The 22500-nt window shown below is 39.7% G+C and overlaps 1 protein-coding gene and 1 long non-coding RNA gene across 2 annotated transcripts in view; one reads left to right on the top strand and one right to left on the bottom strand.

Annotated features, from left to right (window-relative positions):
* LOC123501920 overlaps positions 1–22500 on the top strand; it is a 113329-nt gene that overhangs the window by 32080 nt on the left and 58749 nt on the right. Inside the window, exon 2 of the long non-coding RNA XR_006673733.1 lies at positions 9889–9931. This is a non-coding gene — a long non-coding RNA (uncharacterized LOC123501920). The remainder of the gene's footprint in view (positions 1–9888; positions 9932–22500) is intronic.
* LOC123501919 overlaps positions 1–22500 on the bottom strand; it is a 68124-nt gene that overhangs the window by 21982 nt on the left and 23642 nt on the right. The window contains exon 2 of the mRNA XM_045251004.1: positions 15260–15277. Within this exon, the coding sequence (XP_045106939.1) occupies positions 15260–15277 (18 nt within the window). The remainder of the gene's footprint in view (positions 1–15259; positions 15278–22500) is intronic.

Genomic DNA, 22500 nt, shown 5'->3' on the forward strand with positions numbered 1-22500 from the left:
CTGGCACCTTCAATTAGTCTTTCTTTGCAGGCTATTTTATCATCCCCCTATATTGCTCCTAATTTTAATTGACGCTTTACCTTTTTGTAGAGAGCCAGCACTCAAGTAGGCTTTTTTTTATTTATTTATTTGTTTTTGTCCTTGGCTGGCCCTCTTTCATATAAAAAAAATAATCCTTAGCCAGAGCACTCTTCCACTGACAAAAAAGAAAGAAAACGGAATTCAAGTGTTTGTTATCTCTTACAAGTAATGTCTTCATCTCTTCTGTTATAATATTAACTCTTCAACAACCAAGTATTGAGGCTTTGCTCCATATTAGAGACTAGTCTTTGGGCTGCTCTGTTAACCCCTTCAATACTGGGACACATTTTTACCTGAGATTTGAGTCCGATTAGGCCATTTTATTGACATTAGGAAGGGTCTATGGAGGTCAGAAGATTAATGGTCAGAGTCTTCACTATTTTAATCCCCCACCTAAGTTTCTGAAGCTGTGTAAAATCACTAAGTAATAGCCAGAATGAATACGAAAACGCGTCATGGTACTGAAAGGGTGACCACTATCACTGTGGGCACTATTGATTCGTTGTAATACCCTGCACAACTTTCAAAAGATTAATGCGTTGTAGTAGTCTCTTGAAAGCTTAATTCAGTAGTTGAGCGAAGATTGTAATAACCTTTTTCTTTACTTCCATGTAGTTTATTACGGAGGTCTCCCTGGGGACAAAATAAGAAGAGAAAAAAAAACGAGCGTAGCAAGACACTCATTCCCACCTCACCCTGTCCTCCGTGTCTTCTGGTTCCCCGTCACCTATCAACCCGCATGTTTTCCTACGCTTTCTGGTCCTCTTTACTCCTCCTGCTTTTCTCAGTCTTACTCTCCACTGCATCTTCGTCAGCCATGTCTTCCTTCAGCTCATCCATACAGCCTCCTCTCTGGTGTCCCTCGCTCCCTTCTTCCCAGTGTGGTTCCTCTGAGTTGTTGTCAAATTTATGTTCTTATGAATTTTGGCGTGCAGTGCTGACTTTGTGGGTGTTTGTTCAATATCTTATGGTACTTGTCTTGTTTTCATTTGTTGCTATAGTGATTCTCTCTCTCTCTCTCTCTCTCTCTCTCTCTCTCTCTCTCTCTCTCTCTCTCTCTCTCTCTCTCTCTCTCTTTCCATTCTCAACTTTCCTTTTTTTCTTCTTCTACTACTACTACTACTACTACTACTACTACTACTACTACTACTACTACTACTACTACTACTACTACTAAGTAAAGCCTTGACCAGCGTCTCAACATACGCGATTGCTGTCTTTTTCTTAACTTTTCCAAGGATTTTCTTATTTTCCAGGGATTTTCTTATTTATTTGCTGTTTTATTTAGCGTAATCTTCCAATATTTTTCCAGGTCGTCGTCTTCATATTCCTGTCACCTCACTATTCATCACTTCTATTTATTTAGCGTAATTTTCCAATCTTATTCCATGTCTTTCTCTTCTTCACATTCCTGTCACCTCACTATTCATCACTTCTATTCCTAAGTGCTGATTTTTTTTATGTACGTTATCTCTCCCAAAACTGTCTTTAAAAATTAGATCCCTACGTTCTTATATAATAGACAATTTCACTACACATGTCTAGTGAATAAGACGGCAACAGTTGGCAGCACTGCTAAGATAGTTGCTGCATATTCCCTGTGAAATTGATACACATGTCAGCATCACGTCAAGCCACACATACCAACCGTACCGATGCGACACGTAACAGGCACCAGGTTTCATATGGTTCATTATATCACAGTTTCCGAACATCATTTCTCAAACATTTCTGTGTGTGTGTGTGTGTGTGTGTGTGTGTGTTTCTAAAGGGGGATATTTTTTGTGGTACCTCCTATCTCAAAGCCCACCCGGAAGGAGATCATTGCCCGAGTGAGGAAGCCCAAGTGTGTGGTGAGGTGCAGACGGAGAGGCACGTGGTGGAGCAGTGTGCTCTCACCCAACATTTGAGAGATCGTTATTCCTACCGAACTATGGAGGATATTTTTACAAAATGTTCAAACAATGTGATCTGTAATGTGATTTATGGTGTGCTTAAGGTGTACAGATGAAGTGTATGGGTGTGATTAATTCTTGATTTGTATCAGTGTTTCAAATGGTTATGTTATTTTAGTTGAAAGAAGGAGAAATGTGTTATCAATATTTAAGTCAAATGTTTGTTTGTTTTTGTTTTTTGGAGCTCTTGTGCTAAAGTTTCAGTATAGTTAATGAAATGATTAACAAAATTGTGGACTACAATACTTGCTTGCTGTGGATATTATGGGATGTGAATTTATGCTTTTGTATATTTATGATTATTTTGTGGTCAATAAATCTATCTATCTATCTATCCTCTCTGACCGTGGACAGGATTTGAACCCGTGCGCTTGGAGACCCCTCGGAAACCAAAGCACGCATGGTTCCACTGTACCAAGGCGGCTTCCAAGTCATTTACAACCTTAGAAGTCTGCTTTTACACTGTACTGTTATTCCTTCCCTTTCTAACCTGCAGTGTTTTTCGCGGCGTCTCCTCCAGCATGTTGTCACTCTCCTCTCCACCTCCCACGTTCGTCTTTCCTCGCTAATTCTTCAGTTCCAGTAATCTCTTTTGTCTTCCCGTTAATCCCCCTCCGCCTTCAGAGCGCCAGGTCCGCTTTACGCTCATTTACGCTCACACACACACACACACACACACACACACACACACACACACACACACACACACACACACACACACACACACACACACACACACACACACACACACACACACACACACACACACACACACACACACACACACACACACACAAAATCAACAGGTGTGCACAGAATACATGTCTTTCACGCAGATATGGTGTGTTGGAGGTAGGAAGGATTCTCTCTCTCTCTCTCTCTCTCTCTCTCTCTCTCTCTCTCTCTCTCATAAAAATAAATTCTCTCCCACCCCCGCGCCAAGTTAACAAGGCGGCAAATGACTTTCAACATAACTTCCATAGATAAATTGTTACTTTATTACCCACATGGGAAAAAAAACATAGACAAAATACATAGACAAAGGAGTTACGTAGAATACACACACACACACACACACACACACACACACACACACACACACACACACACACACACACACACACACACACACACACACACACACACACACACACAAAATAATTCGTTTTTTCTTTTCTTTTCTTTTTTTTTTTTTTGCTTTTTCAATTCTAATGTATTTGATTTTTTTTTCTTTTCCTTGTTTTTTTCTGTATTTGTGTCCTCCTCCTCCTCCTCCTTCGTCTTCTCCTCCTTCGTCGTCTTTTCCTTCTTCTCCTCCTTCGTCGTCTTCTCCTCCAACTTCGTCTTCTCCTCCTTCGTCGTCGTCTTCTCTTCCTCTTCCTCTTCCTCTTCCTCTTCCTCTTCCTCTTCCTCCTCCTCCTCCTCCTCCTCCTCCTCCTCCTCCTCCTCCTCCTCCTCCTCCTCCTCCTCCTCCTCCTCCTCCTCCTCCTCCTTCAGTCTACAAGCTCTTATCGTTTCTTTTGGCTGTTCTAAGTCAAATTTCCACTGTCTTGTCCTTATTCGCCTCTTCTCCACTGTCTTGTCTTTACTCGTCTCTCCCTTACCGTTTATCTATAGTCCCCATGTTACCTTCCCATCTCGCCTTTCCCTCGTCTTCTACTCCTCTTTTCTTCCTCCTCCTGCTCCTCTGCCTCAAAGCTCTCTCCATCCGTGCCTTAACGATAATGTCTCTATCCCTGCTTCTTCACGTTTTGCTCCTACTGTTTCTTCTATTACCTTGCTTTGTGTAGTAATTCCATATCACGTTTTCCCCATTACGTGTTTTTTCCTGTTCACTGTTCATCTGCATCTTGTTGCTTCTATTCTTCCGCTACTTTTTGGTCTTCTGTGTCTTCTGTCTAACGTTCATTTTGATAATCTACCTTGTGTCTTCTTCCCCTTCTCGTCTCGCCTCTTGTGTGTTTTTATTCTTCTCGTTCTTCCATGCTCCAACTTTCTGATAACCTACCTTGTGTCTCCTTCCTCTTTTCGTATTGTGTCTTGCGTGTCTTTTCATTTTCATTGGACTGTCACATCTTCCCGCTATCGTTCTTGTTTATATCATGCTTTTATTCTTCTCGTTCTTCCAGGCTTCTACTTTCTGATAATCTACCTTTTTTTTTTTTTCTCGTGTTCTCTATAGTGTCTTTTCTTATTCTTTGGACCGCCACATCTCCCCCGGTATCGTTCTTTCTTATACCATGCATTTGTTCTTCTCTCTCCTCCACGTCTCCCACTATTGTTTCATCTCCTGCTGCCTTTGTCCTCGTAAAGTCTCTCCGTCTCTCTATATACTCGTATGTATATATATCTTTCCCTCTCTTAAAATTTGAGTAGTGTGTGATCTGCATGTGTCGCTCAAGATGCCTCGCGTGTCCCGTATCGCTGGTGTACTGCCGCGGTTGGTGACTTGATAATCTGTAGCACGTGGTGTCTTCCAACTTGGTGTAATGTAATTGTTCGTCTGGTGAAGGAGGACGATGTTACTTTTATTTCTGAAGTGTAACGAGATTTTGTGCAGCGCCTTGGTTGTACATCTTAGACTTGCAGATTGGTGGCTGGTTTTCCCTTCCTCCCTCCCTTCCTTCCTGCCTGCCTGTCTGTCTGTCTGTCTGTCCTTGCCTATCCTATTTCAGTGTAGCCGATGATCTTAGCAGATATACAGATACAAAACTCACAGACAAGTAGGGACAGATATTCAAACATATAAAGGCTACACAGACGGCCATATTCAGAAACCTCTTGCTCTCTCACCACGACAGTTTTGCAGGTCACCATAGACAACTAGCAGGGTTTTTAAGACAGTTTCTCCTTATGATCAACTAAAAATCTTGTTAATTCATTACTAGAACCATAAAATACCCTTAAAAACATGAGTATCTTCAACTAGAGCCTTTGGAAATCGTCGTAGTGAGAGAGTAAAGAGTTTTTGAATATGGGACAAGGACAGATGGACTGATAGACATAGATTGACAGACGGTTGAGCAGGTGAACAGACAGGCAGACAGACACAGTTCAGTAGGTCCTCTCAGGCTGCTTTGCTTTTCTATACATTGCCTTTGCAGAATAAGGAAGGGAATGGAGGGTAGGACTCAGAACCTAGCCAGTTATTACTAAGGTCTCAAGAAGCAATCCCTATGACAGACTGGAATATTTTAAGACGTGGCCAAATCTTCAGGACTTTATTTTGAGAAGCATCTGTCCACACCTCCACTAATATTAACCCCTTCAGTACTGAGAAGCATTTTTACCGTGAGTTTTGGATGTGATTAAGTGATTTTATTGACATCAGGAAGGGTCTTTGAAGCTCAGAAGATTATTGGACAGAATCTTCACTGTTTTAATCCCAACAAAATTATCTGAAGCTGTATAAAATCACCAAATAGTAAGAAGAGTAAATATGGAAACGCGTCATGGTACTGAAGGGATTAAAAGGCTCTAGTTAGAGTGTTTTCTGCAGCTCAAGTGACAGATTAACAAGATTTCTACACCATCAACAGGAAAGTATGTTTGAGAACCTGGCCAATCCTTTCCGTCTACCCTGAAAGAAATCATTTGAGAAAACCAACACGACACTGGAACCATATTTTAAAACTTTTTGTACCGCACCTCCACTTAATTGTTTTTTTTCTTTTTATTTATTTATACCATGTGGACTTTTCACGGGAATTTATGGGCTAAAGGAGATACTTTTTAGGGTACTTCCTATCTCAAAGCCCACCCGCTAGGAAACCGTTGCCCCGAGTGAGGAAGCCCAACCTACACTCTTTAGTTAAAATGATACAGGCTTATCTCAACGGTGCTTTTACAGTCCTACCAACAGAATGACGATATTTCTACATTATTAATAAGAGAAATACACTTGAGAACACTGATAGTCTTGTCTGTGGCCTTTGAAAATAGTACTCGTTGACACACACACACACACACACACACACACACACACACACACACACACACACACACACACACACACACACACACACACACACACACACCTCATTATACCTCACCTCGCTAATACCGTGCTTTAATTACCAGTATGGCGACCTACCTGTGGATATTAATTAGGATCAGGAAAATTAATAAGGAAACCTCCCTCAGATCATGAACTGAGAGATTAGTAGTAGTAGTAGTAGTATTCATTAGACACTTTTGTTACGAAGCCTTAGCCGATGAGCCTGTATAAGGTGGATGTGAGCGTGAAAGTGGGGTGTGTGTGTGTGTGTGTGTGTGTGTGTGTGTGTGTGTGTGTGTGTGTGTGTAGGAGGCATCTGGAGTGGATAGGCAATTTATCTTTAATCTTTTTGTCATTTTCTTAATTTTTTCAACTGCACATTTTTCTTACTTATCAAGGATTTGTGCATCATCATCATCAGTGAAACAAACACCTCAGAGAACCTTGCTGTTGAAGATCCCTCCCCACCCACACTCATCCATCCTCAGCAATGTGTCAGTGTCCAGGACGGAGGTTGTTAGACTCTCCATCTCGCCAAGTCTCCGTCTGTCTACTCAAACGATTTTCCAACTCACTACTAAACGATTTAACCTTTGGGGATTTTGAAAGCATGTCTGATGAGATTAGTTAAAATTAAATGAGAGATTCGGAAAGAATTAGACGTATATATAATTAACGTTAATGAAGTAAAAAGGAAGATAAAAAGGTATACATGTTATTATTGTAAGTTTTTAGAATATATGTAGACATGGAGATTAAAATAGTGTGGACATGTGGAGATTAAAATGTGAAGACTATGGCCATTAATCTTTTGACCTCCATAGACCCTTGCTAATGTCAATAAAATCGTCTAATCACACCTAAAACTAAGGTAAAAATGCGTCCCAGTACTGAAGGAGTTAAATGAAGATCAGACAATGCTTACGGACGAGAATGAGTGGTAATAGGTAGCTACAGTATGCTTTATATAGTGACTGTCACAAGTAGACCCGTTGGTTTCTTGCAGTATCATTTATTTTCTAGTGTTCCCAATATACAATTAATCTCTTGACTCCAGAGACTAGCACTCAAATTACCCTATTTCTTTCTGTCTCGAAGTTCTTGTTGCCCTTAATGTTAACTCAATCAGTAAATGCTGTATTCGGTAGCTGACAAGTACAAGACATTATGGATCACCACACTGTACATGTTATGGGTGAGCGGCACTGGCGGCGGGCAAGAGACGAAAACGAGAGGTAGAGAGAGCGAAGTCCCGTGAGTTGAGGCACAGGGCGTTGCGAGTCCAGGCCACGGAAAGCAATAGAGCCAGCAAGGAAGCAGAAGAAATTAGCAAGTTGTGGCGAGGAGAGAGACTTGTGTGTGTGTTTATTGCTCCCGGGACTTAGAGAGAGAGAGAGAGAGTGTTACTAGGGATTTCTTTGATGTAAGAGTGTAGTTAAACCAGCAGAGCGATCCTAAGAAATCTTAATATTCCACTTCTATATTTTAAGTACATGCAGATTATTTACCCTTGACTATTTTTGTGTTTTAGCGACATGGTATTGGTTGAGGAGGAGGAGGAGGAGGAGGAGGAGGAAAAGAAGCGATCGACAGGGAAAAAAAATGGAGGGAAAGAAAAGAATAATGAAAAGGTATGAGGAAAAGGAAGAAAAAGAAAATGACAAAGCGAAGACAAACTGAAAAAAAAGACGAAGACGAACATGAAAAGAAAGGAAAGAAAAGAAAAGGGAAGGAAATGAAAAAGGAAGGGAAAGAAGGAAAACAAAAGGATAAGAATGAAGAAAGAAGAGGAGGAGGAGGAGGAGGGGAGGGGGAGGGGGAGGGAATAAGAAGGCAGAAATCGTTTTTAGACCAAAGGAACACAAAAGAACAAAAAAGAATAGACAACAGCTGACTTATTGCTTTCCAAAATGTGTGTGTGTGTGTGTGTGTGTGTGTGTGTGTGTGTGTGTGTGTGTGTGTGTGTGTGTGTTTAGCTGTAGTAATCTGAAGCAAAATATGTGAGACGGTAAGGATGAAGGTTCTTTCTATTCATGTATGCATAAAAGTACTGATTGTTCTCTCTCTCTCTCTCTCTCTCTCTCTCTCTCTCTCTCTCTCTCTCTCTCTCTCTCTCTCTCTCTCTCTCTCTCTCTCTCTCTCTCTCTCTCTCTCTCTCTCTCTCTCTCTCTCTCTCAATTGTTAAGTAGGAAGGAAGGACATGAGAGGAGAAGAAATGGAAGTATTGAAGTTAGTGTAGTGTTAAATGACTCTTTTTCTTCTCTCTTTCTATAGCATGTGTGTGTGTGGATGATTCAAGCTGGTGTGGTGTTTGCATCATGGTACTGAAGGCGTTAAGGATACATCTTGTGCAGAGATACTATAACTGCCACTTAGTACAGAACAACCTGGAAATCTAGACTCGTGTATTTTTTTTTTTGTTTATTTTTCCTTCATAAGCAATTGTAAAGACAGATTAACATGAATTCTACGTTATTTCCAGGAGAAACGTATTTGAAAACCATGCTAATCATCTCTGCAGCCTTTGAAAATTGTGGTAAGCGAGCATGATATACATTTATTTCTTTAACCCATTCAGTACTATGACGCGTTTTCATATTCATTTTACTTACTATTTGGCGATTTTACACAGCTTCAAAAACTTGTGTGGGGATTTGAATAGTGAACACTGCGGCATTAATCCTCTGACCTCCATAGACTCTTCCTAACGTCAATAAAATCGTGTAATCGTCCAAGAATCTCGAGATGAAAATATGTCCCAGTTTTGAGGATGTTAATGAAGGTCTTTAGTGCGTTACCTTACCTTGCCTTACACCCTCCTGCTAACTATATGGATCCCGACTTATCAGAGACAAAATTGATGAAAAAAAAAAAACACTAGATGGAAGGGAATGAGGGAATGAAAGATTAATGCATATAACTCAATCGGCATGCTCGCTGGTGGAAAACTATTGCGAGGAAGTCTGTTTTTTTAGGCCGTTTTCAAGTATAGTTTGCCGGAAGGTCCCGCGCCAAATTGAGAGAATCCTGGCTTGAAAGAGTGTTAGTTTGTTTCAGCGAGTTGTTTGTTATTATATTACTGGAGAATAGAAGAAAGAAGGGATAAAATAGAGAACAGAGAAATTGTGTGTGTGTGTGTGTTTGTGGAGAGAGAGAGAGAGAGAGAGAGAGAGAGAGAGAGAGAGAGAGAGAGTAGAGAGAGAAGGTCATAGTGTTGTGGAATAAAAAGGAAAGTTGACTACCAGCAAATAGATATCCGAGCGAACTGGATCACTGGGGAAGTAATTGATGTGTGTGTGTGTGTGTGTGTGTGTGTGTGTGTGTGTGAAGGTTTGGAAGTTCGAAAGAATATTGTGTGTGTGTGTGTGTGTGTGTGTGTGTGTGTGTGTGTGTGTGTGTGTGTGTGTGTGTGTCACTGATTTACTGTGGCTGAACTTATTGTCCCAAATGTGATCACACACACACACACACACACACACACACACACACACACACACACACACACACACACACACACACACACACACACACACACACACACACACAGAGACAGAGAGAGAGAGAGAGAGAGAGTGAGTTTTCAAGTTTTCTAGTTTTCATTTAGCCTCTCAATAACTGTCCAGAATATGACACTTGTTGCCTCTCTTGACTAATTCTACACAAGACATAACTTAAGAAAAAACAAAAACTAAGATGCTTTCAACTACTACTACTACTACTCTCTCTCTCATGGTCTCAAGGCAAAGTGCCCCAGTAATGAACGGGGATGAGAGGAAGCTATAAAACTACTTAAGTCGAGGTGTTGGCGTGGAATTCTGGTATTTAGGTTGACTCGCCTCTCCTTCCCGCACACAGGTCATACTGTCGCACTAAGGAGGGACTGCTCTGCTCTCGTTGGGTGAGTGTTCTCTTTACTTTCCTTATTTGTTTTCCTTGTTCCGTGATGTTTTGTTTGTCTTTTGTTAGTTGTAACGATGTCTTGTGGTCAGATTTGATTGGTCTACTACTACTACTACTACTACTACTACTACTACTACTACTACTACTACTACTACTACTACTACTACTACTACTACTACTACTACTACTACTACTACTACTACTACTACTACTACTACTACTACTACTACTACTACTACTACTACTACTACTACTACTACTCAGAGCTGTTATATATGTGAAATTTATTGTTTTACTACATTTATTGTTTAAGTTAGCACTGACTAAAGGCAACAAAGAGAGAGAGAGAGAGAGAGAGAGAGAGAGAGAGAGAGAGAGAGAGAGAGAGAGAGACCTAATTGAAATATAAAGCAATAAAAACTGTAGTTGTAATTACATAAACTTGAATTGTGTGTGTGTGTGTGTGTGTGTGTGTGTGTGTGTGTGTGTGTGTGTGTGTGTGTGTGTTCATCGCCGCTAACAAGAACAAAGAGTTACCGTAACGCGCCACGTAATTAACACCTGTTCACTGATAACACCTGCTGGGAACACCTGTCACAACACCTGCTGATGGAAAAAAGAAAAGAAAAAAAAACATTTGGTGTTGGCCTAGTGTTGTTGTTGTTGTTGTTGTTGTTGTTGTTATTGATGTCATCAACGATTATAATAATAGTACAACAATAATAACACCTTATGATGATAATAATAATGATAATAATAATAATAATAATAATAACTATAATAATGATAATAATAATAATAATAATAATAATAATAATGATAATAATAATGATAATAATAATAATAATGGTAACTATAATAATAATAATAATAATAATAATAATAATAATGATAATGATTATAACTATAATGATGATAATGATAATAAAAACTATAATGATAATAATAATGATAATAATAATCAATAATAATAGTAATGATAATAATGATAATAATAGCTATAATGATAGTAATAATAATAATAATAATAATAATAATAATGATAATAATAATAATTTATTAATAAAAATAATAACTGATAATAATAACTACAATAGTAATAATAATAATTATAGTAATGATAATAACTATGATAATGATAATAATAATAACTATGGTAATAATAATAATAATAATAATAATAATGATAATAATAATAATAATAATAATCTATAATTAATAATGATAATAATAATTGATAGACAACAACAATAATAATAATAATAATAATAATAATAATAATAATAATAATAATAATAATAATAGCAATAATAACAATAAATAAGTAATAAATATTAATGTTATTATTGTGAAGTATCAGTTTTATTTTTATTCAGTTTTGGATTCCTTCACTCTCCTCTTCCGTTTTCTTTTGAGATTTCTCTCTCTCTCTCTCTCTCTCTCTCTCTCTCTCTCTCTCTCTCTCTCTCTCTCTCTCTCTCTCTCTCTCTCTCTCTCTCTCTCTCTCTAGCTTCTCCACTTCCAAATCTACGCCCTTTTTAAAGTCTGGCAATTATTTTCTCTCTATATCTCAATAGTCATCCTCACATCCACATCTTTATACCCACTTCTCCAATCTCCCTTCCTCATCAATGTGGACTTCACCATTACGCTCCTCATTCATTTTTCTTACACTTGTTCCTGCTTTTCTTTATTCAGTCTCACATTTACTGCCTTGTTCTGTTTCTCATACACAAGGGAAAGAGACGAAGAGGGAACGCTTCCAGAAAAAAAAAAGGTTAGCTAATGAATCGTTGTTCGTGAAATGCAAAAAGGAAAGTAAAGAACTAAGAGAACAGTCAATTTGGAAGTGAAGATGCCTTGAAACTCCTGCTAGTTGTGGTCAAGTCGTAGGAAGGACAGCATACTAAGAAAACAACCGATTTAGAAGTGGAGATGCCTTGAAACTTTTGCTGGTTGTGTTCAAGTCGTAGGAGAGACAATATGCTAAGAAACCAACTGATTTTAAAAGTGAAGATGCCTTAAAACTCCTCTGCTTAATATGGTCAAGTCATAGGAAGGACAAGATGCTAAGAAAACAACTGATTTAGAAGTGAAGATACCTTAAAATCCTCTGCTGTATGTGGTGAAGTCATAGGAAGGACAAGATACTAAGAAAACAACCAACTTGGAATTGAAAATGCATTAAAACTCCTCTGCTGAATATGGTCAAGTCGTAGGAAGGATAACATACTAAGAAAACAACTGATTTAAAACTGAAGATGCCTTGAAACTCCTGCTGAATATGTGGTGAAGTCGTAGGAAGGACAACATACCAAGAAAACAACTGATTTTAAAAGTGAAGATGCACTAAAACTTCTGGTGAATGTGGTCAAGTCGTAGGAATCACAACATACTAAGTAAATAACCAACTTAGAAGTGAAGATTCTTTAACCTCTTCAGTACCATGACCCGTTTCCATATTCATTCTGGTGACACTATTTGTTGATTTTGTACAGCTTCAGAAACTCATGTGGGGGATCAAAATAGTGAAGACTTTGGCCATTAATCTTCTGACCTCCATGGACCCTTCCTAATGTCAATAAAATGGTCTAATCGTACACAAATCTCATAGTAAAAATGTGTTCCAGTACTGAAGGGATTAAAATTCCTCAACTGAATGTGGTGAAGTCGTAGGAAGGACAACATACTCTTATATTTTCCTTAGCTATGAGGATCGAGAATGTTCAGTATGTGTTAGTGAGTGCAACTTGTCTAATTTTGCTTTTCCAGTGCTAGTTTTCGTTTTCATGGTCAAATTTTACGTCTATATAAGGAAGGACAACATACTCTTATATTTTCCTTAGCTATGAGGATTGGCAATGTTTAGTATCTGTGTTAGTGAGTGCACCTTGTCTAGTTTTCGTTTTAAGGGTCAAATTTTACGTCTATATTTTTTTAAACTTGGCTACATTCATAAGCAAAATGAAGAATCTATATTGTAAAGAACTCTCCTGCTGTTTCCTTCCTTTTTATCTTGCGTATTTATTATTCAGTTAACTAATTTATTCTTTTTATTTTACTTGGTTTTATTTATTTAATTTTTCATATATAGGATTTTTATCTTACGTATCTTTTATTCAGTTAACTAATTTATTTTTTATTTTATTTTACTTGGTTTTATTTATTTAATTTTTCATTTATAGGAAGTGAGAGCGTGAGATTTTCAGGATTGACTAGTTTAAAATTCCTCTTCCTGTATCAAATCACAAAAATCTACCTTGCATTATCATTTTTTTCTTTCCTATATTTTAGAGAGGCATTACCTAATAAGCCGGTTTTTCTCCATTGCCTTACCGCTCACCAGTCTTCTATACATTAAAAAAAGTAAAATATCCTCTACACACCTGCTACACTCCTGCACCTCCGCTACTGCAGCAGGAACCGTGCGTAAAGTTAAGGCCAAGTCTATTACCACGCCGCACTCCCTCCCTCCCTCCCTCCCTCCCTCCCTCCCTCCCTCCATGTTTTGTGTTTTCCCTCAATTTTAAGTCCTCTGATCCGCTGACACTCTCATTACAAACCCTGATGGATTGCCGCCGGATCAGAGGACTTCGGATGGCGGGAGAGACGCTAAACACAGTGAAGGTGAGGCGGCGCGGGAAGTTAATCAACTGTTGACCATAACCAAGCAGATTTATTGCTCCCCCTGCCTCCTCCCCGCTCCTCAAGTCGCCATTGTTAGTTAGTTTTTATGTTATAGCCTATAGCGCCTACAGGTGTACTTGAACAGCTTCCACCCATTAACGGCGCAAGCAATTTTATTAGTAGTGGTATCCATATTAAGGCTCATATCACCACCCAAGCGTATCTTTGGTGTAAGGCAACCTGGGTATCATGGTGACATTTAGGTTACTTTAAACCACTCGTCAAATGACAAAATTTCAAGACGGTACGTGGTGGGATTCGAACCTACGTATGGACGTCTGCCCGATCCGACGCTCCATCACCTTGTCCACTATGCTACCATCTCCCTCGGTAATGTCATTCATTGGCATTCAAGTGGGCCTTCTTTTTAATTTTTGTTACCCTTGGCCAGCTTCTCTTGCATAAAAAAATATCGTCTACGTAGGAGGATAAGGACCGGGTTATCAAGCAAGCATCTTCTCTTACTCTGAATTTCTCGCCTTGAAGTGTTTGAGGTGTCATTGTTTTTCATACATTCATATTTCTTTTCTTTCCTTCTGAACCAAAGAAGAGTTACCGTATTGAAGAAGTGTAATAGAGTGGTGTTGTGCATTCATTCAAATTTTTTCTCTTCTTCACTAAATTTATAAAGAATGCCTTTGTTGAGAAGTGTCAGAAGTCTTGTTGTTCAGGCATATAGATTTCTTCCCTCCTAATCTGAACGTACTAGGAAGATTCATCGTCAAAGATGTAGTTTTGAGAGGTAACCTTACCTAACCTAACCTAACCAAACAAAAATAAACTAACCTAACCTAACCTAACCGTCAATACCTACATACTTCTTGATGTCTGGCGCTTCATGATCCCGTTGCTGTGGCGTACTTAACTATTTCATCGCTGTGGTGACTCTTACTTAACATTCAGAGCATTGTAAAATCGGTGTTCATTTGGGAAGAAATAAAAAAACATTTCTTTTTTCTTTTGCAGTATGAATGTTTGCCCGGACATAAAAATAACTGATAATAAAAGACTAAGATAAGAATAAAGGAATGAAGGGGACAGAAAAGGAGCATAAGAGGTGTGGTTAAAAAAAGAAGGCTAAATGAAAAGAAAATAAGAGGTACAGAAAAAAGGGTACAAAACAAAGGACACACATAACAATAACTGATAATAAAAGATGAAGATAAGAATAGAAGAATGAAGGGGACAAAAAGGAGCATAAGAGGTGTGGATACAAAAAAAAAAAAAGGCTAAATGAAAAGAAAATAAGAGGTACAGGAAAACAGGTACAAAACAAAGTGAAAATTACATAACATACTGAAAAGTAGATAGGGAAGAAAAGAATAAGACTACAAATACAAAAGATAAATAAAAGAATTACAGAAACTGAAAAAAAATTGAAATAAAGAGAAAAAAAAATAAAGGGCGTTCCTTGTATTTTTTTTCATACACAATTATTTAAACGAGTAACACAAACGCATATTAAATCTGAGGTTGTGAGATTAAAAAGAAAATGGAGTGAAAAAGAGAGGACTATGGCGGCTTCGTCTATGCCCTTGAAGATGTCAGTTAGTACTTAACACGCCTCGGAAGGGAGTGGATGGGGGGTAGACCACGCCTCGGAAGGGAGTGGATGGGTGGTGGGAGCGGAGACACTCACCTTTCACTGATCCATGGGCTGTTAGGGAGAGAGAAAAGAGACAGGTTACTTACAGGGATAGAGATAAGGATGTACATAACTTCTTCTCACCACTATTCTGTCCAACTCTCTAATGTAGGAGTTAACCAGTACTCTGTCATTCATACCTTTTTTTTTTATACCATGTGGGCTTTTCACGGGATTTTATGGGCTAAAGGGAATACTTTTTGGTGTACCTCCTATCTGAAAGCCCACCTGCTAGGAAACCGTTGCCCCGAGTGAGGAAGCCCAACCTACGCTCTGACCATGGACAGGATTCGAACCCGTGCGCTTGGAGACCCCTCGGACCCCAAAGCACGCATGGTTCCACTGTACCACAGTAAACTCTGGAACTCCCTCCCTGCTTCTGTATTTCCATCTTCCTATGATTAATTCGACTTCTTTTAAGAGGGAGGTTTCAATACATTTGTTCCTTTAGTTCAACTGACTCTTTGACATGCAAGGGGACTGACAATTAAGTGGGCCTTTATTCATTTTTTTTTTTGTTGCCCTTTGCCAGTTTCCCCGCTTACATTAGAAAAGCAATGTGTGTGTGTAATTCACCTCGGTCGCCTGCTGGTCACCCAGCCAGTCTTCCCCATTACGTAGCGAGCTCAGAGCTCATAGACCAATCTTCGGGTAGGACTGAGACCACATCAACAAACAACACACACTGGGAAAGCGAGGCCACAACCCCTCGAGTTACATCCCGTACCTATTTACTGCTAGGTGAACAGGGGCCACACGTTTAGAGGCCTCCCCATTTGCCTCGCCGCTTACCGGGACTCGAACCCGGACCTCTCGATTGTGAGTCGTACGTGCTAACCACTACACTACGCGGTGTGTGTGTGTGTGTGTGTGTGTGTGTGTGTGTGTGTGTGTGTGTGTGTGTGTGTGTGTGTGTGTGTGTGATAACAAGGATAGTAATAATAATGATAGAAATGATATGGATAATTTCAAACAGAACACAACCTAACCAGCTAAAATTCTTCACATTAACCCCTTTAGTACTGGGACGCATTTCTACATTGAGTTTTGGGTGTGATTGGACCATTTTATTGACATTAGGAAGAGTTTATGGAGGTCAGAAGATTAATGGCCACAGTCTTCACTATATTAATCCCAACATAAGTGTCTGAAGGTGTATAAGATCACCAAATAATAAGTAGAGTGAATATGGAAACGTGTCCTGGTACTGAAGTGGTTAACCCTAAGTCGACATTCACACAAGGTACACTGGCTACGACAAGGCACCAACAACCTGCAACACCAACCGAGTGTAAGGTGATAGAACCTGCAGAGATGCTTTGTCCCTTTTTATGAGTGTTTTTTAGTACATGTTACAGAAAGAGAAAAAAAAGGAAGATAAGACAAAGAAAAAGATGAGAGATGAAGAAGAGATCAAGGAGAGGATAAGAAAGAAAGAGCGAAAAAAGAGATGATAAAAAGTAAAGGAAGAAGAGAGGAGGAGGAAGAGAAAGAGGAAAAGGAAGAAGAGGAGGTAGAGGAAGAGGAGGAGGACGAGTAGGAGGAAGAAGTGAATAAAAGAAAAGTAAGCAAAGAGAATAAGGAAAAAGAGAGAGAGAGAGAGAGAGAGAGAGAGAGAGAGAGAGAGAGAGAGAGAGAGAGAGAGAGAGAGAGAGAGAGAGAGGAGGAAAAAATGAAAAAAGCTGAAAATAGTAAAGCAAGAGGAGGAAAATAAAAGAGGAGATTAGAAAAATTAAGTAAAGAAAAGAAAAGGAGGAGGAGGAGGAGGAGGAGGAGGAGGAAAGGAAGAGGAAGAGGAAGAGGAAGAGGAAGAGGAAGAGGAAGAGGAAGAGGAAGAGGAAGAGGAAGAGGAAGAGGAAGAGGAAGAGGAAGAGGAAGAGGAGGAGGAGGAAGAGGAAGAGGAAGAGGAAGAGGAGGAGGAGGAGGAATAAAGAAAAAAACAACACGATGAGACTTAACGACCACCTTCCCTGGCTCAGTGTGGAAATCCAATAAAAAAACACAACAAAACCTGGACGAAAAAAAAATATGTCAAAATAATAATGGTAATAAAAAAAAGTCTTGAATGAGGGTGTTTCTCTCATCTACTTGCCATTGTGTGTTGTTTCCAAATAACCTTTAGTAATGCCTGTGTTACGGTGTCATTTTAAGTGTTTAAGTGTAAGTCTTTCTCAAATACTCATTCTTTTCTTTTTCTTATTTTCGTATTATCCAAACCTTTCTCTCATTCTCAAGTGTAAGTCTTTCTCAAATACTTATTCATTCTTTTTTTTTTCCTATTTTCGTATTAGCCAAACTTTTCTCTCATTCTCATTCATTCTTATTTCTCTTATTCTCCAAGTCTCTATTCTTTCTAAGCCTATTGTTTTTTTTTTTTTCTGCGTGTTCTACTTAGAATTTAAGTGTATAGCCCAGAAGAAGAGCATGAGAGGTGACATTGGAGAGAGAGTATAGAGTTGTTGCAAGCAGTAAGACAATTGTAGTTTGTGTGTGACGTTTTAAGAGTATACCTCAGAGGAAGAGCATGAGAGGAGACAATAGAGAGAGTATAGAATTGTTGCAAGCAGTAAGACATAATTGTAGGTTGTGTGTTAAAGTCTGATTTTTTAAAGTAATGAAATGAGAGAAGAAATAGTAAGTGTGATGCAGCTCTATAGAGAAGCACAAGCAATAACTGCAGTATACATGTTCAAATATGGAGAAGTGATAACAGATAGGGATAGGGCGCCGCCGTGGTACAGTGGAACCATACGTGCTTTGGGGTCCGAGGGGTCTCCAAGCGCACGAGTTCGAATCCTGTCCACGGTCCGAGTTTAGGTTGGGCTTCCTCACTCGGGGCAATGGTTTCCTAGCGGGTGGGCTTTGAGATAGGAGGTACCTCAAAAAGTATGCCCTTTAGCCCATAAATTCCCGTGAAAAGTCCACATGGTATAAAAAAAAGACTGAATTATTGTAATAGAGAAGAAAATTAGACACAAAAGTATTTCATCAAGAACAATAAAAGTAAAAAATGTGCCTATCTGTCCGCATTGTCTTCCTGTCTATCTACCTCGAGCTAATTGAAAACAGGACAGATATAGATGAAAAAAATAAAAGCACATTAAAATACCCCATCTAAATTAATAAGGTTTGTCTGTCTGTCTGTCTGTCTATCCTCAGTTTGTTCAAAGGAAGATAGAAATAGATAAGGAAGACAGAAATAGATAAGGTAAAAAAAAAAAAAACCTTTAGGACATATGGATAAAAAAAAAAAAGATTTAAAAGCACATTGAAATATCCCATCTAAATTAATAAGGTAAAATAGTAAGCCTGTCTGTCTATCTGTCTGTGTGTCTATGTACCTTCAGTTTGTTCAAAGGAAGACACAAATAGATAAGGTAAGAAAAAAAAAATCATTGAAATACTCCATCTAATTTAATAAGGTAAAATAATATACCTGTCTGTCTATCTGTTTGTGTGTCTGTCTACCTCCAGTTTACTCAAATGAAGACAGAAATAATCGTAAATAAAAAGAAAAGTAAAAAAAATCACGTTGAAATACTCCATCTATATCAATAAGGAAAAATAATTAGCATGTCTGCCTGTTTGTGTGCCTATCTACCTCCAGTTTGCTCAAAGGAAGACAGAAATACTCGTATATAAAAGAAAAGAAAAAATCACATTGAAATACTCCATCTATATCAATAAGGGAAAATTATATGCCTGTCTGTCTATCTGTTTGTGTGTCTATCTACTTCCAGCATAGTCAATTAGGACAGGATCTTGCCACTCTTGTGTGTAAAAAAAATCACATTAAAATACTCCATCTTTTTCTTTTTGCCCTGAGTGAGGAAGCCCAACCTAAACTCGGACCGTGGACAGGATTCGAGCCCGTGCGCTTGGAGACCCTTCGGACCCCAAAGCAAGCATGGTTCCACTGTACCACGGTGGCCTATATCAATAAGGTAAAATAATATGCCTGTCTGTCTGTTTGTGTGTCTATGTACCTCCAACACACTCAATTTAGCACAGGATTTTAACGCTTGTGTGTGTGCAAACCCTCCCTGCGGTCCAAAGTGACACAGGCTATGACAAACTCGCAAAAGAAACATGCTCTCTCAAAACTTACAAAGAAACTATACTTCTTTAATTCTACTCTTTTTATATATTATCTTACTTTTTTTCACATTATCTATTTTCATTTTATCTCCTTTACTTCACTTTCTATTGTTTTCTCTTCCTGTACCATTTTCCTTTACTTCACGAGGCAGGGACAGAGCTCATGCCCCCCCACTGCCTAGCCTTGAATGTTTGACCGCTATTTGAATTCTGTGCTGTGGAAATAATAGGATGTGAGGGTGGTGGTGGTGGTGATGGTGGTGGTGGTGGTGGTGGTGGTGGTGGTGGTAGTGGAGGTTGTGGTGTTGGTGGTGGTGACGGTGACAATGTGAGATGATGGTGATTGAAGAATGGTGAAGATGGTAATGACAGTGACGATAGTGGTGGATGCATGACACACACACACACACACACACACACACACACACACACACACACACACACACACACACACACACACACACACTATTCCAGACAAGTATATCTCGTAAAGAGTTTTCAATACTGCAGGTGTGTGTGTGTGTGTGTGTGTGTGTGTGTGTGTGTGTGTGTGTGTGTGTGTGTGTGTGTGTGTGTGTGTGTGTGTGTGTGTGTGTGTGTGTGTGTGTGTGTGTGTGTGTGTGTGTGTTTGTGTTTGTGTCTGCTTTAAAGTCGTTAACGTCTTTAACCAGTGTGTGTGTGTGTGTGTGTGTGTGTGTGTGTGTGTGTGTGTGTGTGTGTTTGAGCGGGTGTGCGTGCGTGCGTGGGGTTGTATGTATTGGGGTGGGTGAGTGTTTTTTTCCCGTGTGTGTGTGTGTGTGTGTGTGTGTGTGTGTGTGTGTGTGTGTGTGTTTGAGCGTGTGTGTGTGTTTGAGCGTGTGTGTGTGTGCGTGCTAAGGGTTGTTTGAACTGGCGTGGGTGGGAGTGGGTGTGGGTGTGGGTGTGGGTGTGTTTTTTTTCCGTGTGTGTGTGTGTGTGTGTGTGTGTGTGTGCGCGCGCACGTACGTATACACGTTGCCATCCCAGCATTTCTCTCCTCCTCCTCCTCCTCCTCCTCCTCCTCCTCCTACTTTTCTTCATCATATTTCATCATCATCATCATCATCATCCCTCTTTTAATATTTTCTATGCTTTACTACTACTACTACTACCACCACCACCATCACCACCATCACCACCACCACCACCACCACCACCACCACCACCACCACCACCACCACCAACACCACCACCACCACCAGCGACTGCTACTATTATTAACAACGATAACAAAAGCCAATAATAATAATGATAATAATAATAATAATAATGATAATAATAATAGCACCACCACCAGAGTAAGAAGACTACTTACTTATTCATGATGTCTCATTACTCCATTATTTTTAACCTTCTTTGTTTTGATGAATCAGTCATGGCCACAAGAGAGAGAGAGAGAGAGAGAGAGAGAGAGAGAGAGAGAGAGAGAGAGAGAGAGAGAGAGAGAGAGAATTTAAATGGACAGACAAATAGACCGATAGATGGATTGATAAATGAATAGATAGACATAAATAGATAGATACGTAGATAGATAGATAGATAGACAGATAGATAGATACAGATAAATAGATAGATAGATAGATAGACAGACAGAGACAGTCAAATAGATCGATCGATAGATAGATAGAAGGCAATTTTCAACACTGTGGAAAGCATTAGTTAGTGAAACCTGGCATTATTGGACCGCAGAGTTATATAGCTGGCTACAAGACTGGCAGATTTTCGAGGTGTTAGTAGAGCCTTGTGACTTCATCCAATACTACCAAACTAGATTGAAGCACAATTTGAGTAAAGAAGGAGACGTAGAGCTAAATTAATGTATTCTAGCCTTTTATAATATACCTACGCGCACACACGCACACGCATTCTCTCTCTCTCTCACACACACACACACACACACGTCGCTATGCATGATCCTGTCCTGTTGTCCGGAGAGTTTGACGCTTTTAGAAATCTCATGTTTGGTGAATGTGAAAGCCAGGTCCGGCAATCCCTCACCACAACACACGGACAGGCAGGCGGACACACACATAGACGCGCAAACAGGGAAACGAGGAGCCGGGGAGAGGAAGAGGGCGACAGGGAGAGAGGGGGAGGGAAAAAAACAGCAGACAAACAATGGGGAAAAAATGTTTGTTCCCTAAAGAAGAGAGGAAAAGTAAGATTGCCTGTCTAACTTTATCGTTTTTTTTTCGTTCTTCTTCTCCTCCTTCGTAAATTATTCTCGTGTCTTTTCTGTCCTTCCCTCTTTTCAATAAATGATCGATTGTCGTGTTTAGAAAAAAAGTATGAGAGTATTTTTTTATTTTCTCTTTTTTTGTGTATGTTTATATTTTTCATTTATTATTTTGTCCTTTTTTCTTTTCTCTTATTTTTGTGTTAGTTTATGGCTTACGCTGCTTAATTTACTCTCTCTCTCTCTCTCTCTCTCTCTCTCTCTCTCTCTCTCTCTCTCTCTCTCTCTCTCTCTCTCTCTCTCTCTCTCTCTCTCTCTCTCTCTCTCTCTCTCTCTCTCTCTCTCCCCCCTTTCCCGTATACCACAAGCAGGCTCTCATAAGCACCTTAAAGTCTCTTCCCTGACCATCCTACCTGCTTACGTTCGTGTGTGTGGGCAAGCTGAGTGAGGAGCGAGAGCAGACAAGTCCCGGTGGCGCAGAACCAGAGTTTTATCCTCGCCCGCGAAATGATGAATGACTCGAGTTTTCCTTTTTATTTTTGAGGGTCAGTGGGTTTTTTGTGTGTGTGTCTGTGGTTAGTGGGAGGTAGGGAAGGGTAGTGGTCAGGGTGTGTGTGTGTGTGTGTGTGTGTGTGTGTGTGTGTATGTGTGTGTGGGTGCATGTGGGTGGTTAAAAGCACAGGTAATGAGAGAGAGAGAGAGAGAGAGAGAGAGAGAGAGAGAGAGAGAGAACAAAAGGACAGGCCAAAAGCGAGGAAGAAAGGGACAAAAGTATAATTTCAATATGGCTTTTGAAACCACACTTCTGCAGTTTTTTTCACTTCCCAGAACTCTTCCTCCTCCTCCTCCTCCTCCTCCTCCTCCTCCTCCTCCTCCTCCTCCTCCTCCTCCTCCTCCTCCTCCGCCTTCTCGTCTTCTTCCTCCTCCTCCTCCTCCTTCTCGT

Source organism: Portunus trituberculatus, chromosome 10 (assembly GCF_017591435.1).
Source record: "Portunus trituberculatus isolate SZX2019 chromosome 10, ASM1759143v1, whole genome shotgun sequence".
Lineage (NCBI taxonomy): Eukaryota > Metazoa > Arthropoda > Malacostraca > Decapoda > Portunidae > Portunus > Portunus trituberculatus.